Raw genomic sequence first — 1,460 nt, 5'->3', positions numbered from 1 at the left:
AGGCATACCTAGCTTTACTAAGAGACTCATTTCGTTTATTTACTTTGAAATTATCACGGTACTTGGATTTTACCTACGCGTTTAATTACTCTAAGGCGTTAATATCGCCTTGATAGACCAAATCTTACAAAAGCGAGTCGTGTCTATGTATTTGTACATGATGACCACGCACTCGTACATATGAATATATTTATATGATGATGATTATACAAAGCGAGCTACAACAACAACAGCAATATTTATATATCATGTATATGAACAATAATAAAAAGAAATGTCATCAAAATAATTCTTTCATCAATCACTTTATTACCTTCGTCTATATATGTGCACATTCTCTGTATTTGAGATTATAGATATGTCTTGATTGTATCTTGCTTTCTGTGTGTCGGATTTCTTCGTACATTCCAGTCTGGCCTTCCCAATCCTCTTTCCTCCACTTCACCTGATATATGTGTCATAAGAGGTATTATGGCAGACTTGGACACTAAGGCCGCATCTTGTTTTTCTTCTTCAAATGTATCTCATCACGTATGAATTGTTTGTCAGCTTCTGTAAGGTCTCTACTCAAATATTATGTCTGAAAACCCCTCACACGCTCGTAATATTCTTCTGTAACAGTCCCGCTCCATTCTTTGTTTGAAACTCTATACTCTGATCTAAATGTATTACTTTTGCGCCCTTCAAATATATCCCTCACGCCAATACATGCATTATTAAACTCAGTTTTTGAGATGCCAAGATAACCCTGTCCTTCTACATCGTCAAAACCGATACAATAACTATGTAATTTAGCTAGGTACATAAGTAGCTCAGGAACAAATGCAAAGCTAAATTGTATCGGCTTCCATAGGATACCCCACTTTCTTACAAATATCCCAAACGCTCGCTCAATATGCATACGCGTTTGGGATTGAAAGAAATTAAAGGCATCCCAGTTTTCGCCCAGGTTTCTCCCTGGACAAGGAACAAGCATGAATTCATCACCCGTGTACGCATTATCACCTACTACATAATACGGTCGAGATAGCGTCCGAATCAGATCAAAAAAGCCACAGGACTCTAAGGCACGCTTGTCATGTACCAAGCCAAAAGATGAACAGGAAAATGCTGTGAATCGATAGCGATGATCACAGATTGCTTGGCAATTCACTCCAAGGGCCATCTTATGGCCAGAGAATAAACGTTGTCGCCTAGGACACTCTTTTTCTGTCGGTAGTTGTTGTGTTTTGACAAAAAGTCCATCTACTGCTCCTACACAGTGAGTAATGACTCCAAACGTTGATCGTTGCCTGAATCCTTCGGCTATAACTTGCACTCTTGTGTGGTAGTAGGAAAGCGTATGCTCAGTGCATCCAGATTACTGACCTCGTTGATTGCACGAACTACTCGTTTAAATATTGCATATACAGTGCCTTTATGCACTACATGTGTGCACGTGAGATCTGCTACTTGCCCCC

At 39.3% G+C, this 1,460-nt stretch overlaps 1 protein-coding gene across 1 annotated transcript in view; it reads right to left on the bottom strand.

The window, feature by feature from the left end:
* Window positions 1-574: 574 nt before the first annotated feature.
* Window positions 575-1,460, bottom strand: part of SARC_10060 (hypothetical protein) — a gene marked incomplete at both ends in the record, with an annotated part of 1,506 nt that continues 620 nt past the window's right edge. The window contains one exon of the mRNA XM_014295909.1: window positions 575-1,005. Within this exon, the coding sequence (XP_014151384.1) occupies window positions 575-1,005 (431 nt within the window). The remainder of the gene's footprint in view (window positions 1,006-1,460) is intronic.

The sequence above is a fragment of the Sphaeroforma arctica genome (genome assembly GCF_001186125.1).
Source record: "Sphaeroforma arctica JP610 unplaced genomic scaffold supercont1.1123, whole genome shotgun sequence".
NCBI classification, from domain to species: Eukaryota; class Ichthyosporea; order Ichthyophonida; genus Sphaeroforma; species Sphaeroforma arctica.
Note: the sequence above shows the minus strand (reverse complement) of the source record. Positions and strands in the feature narration are given on the sequence as shown.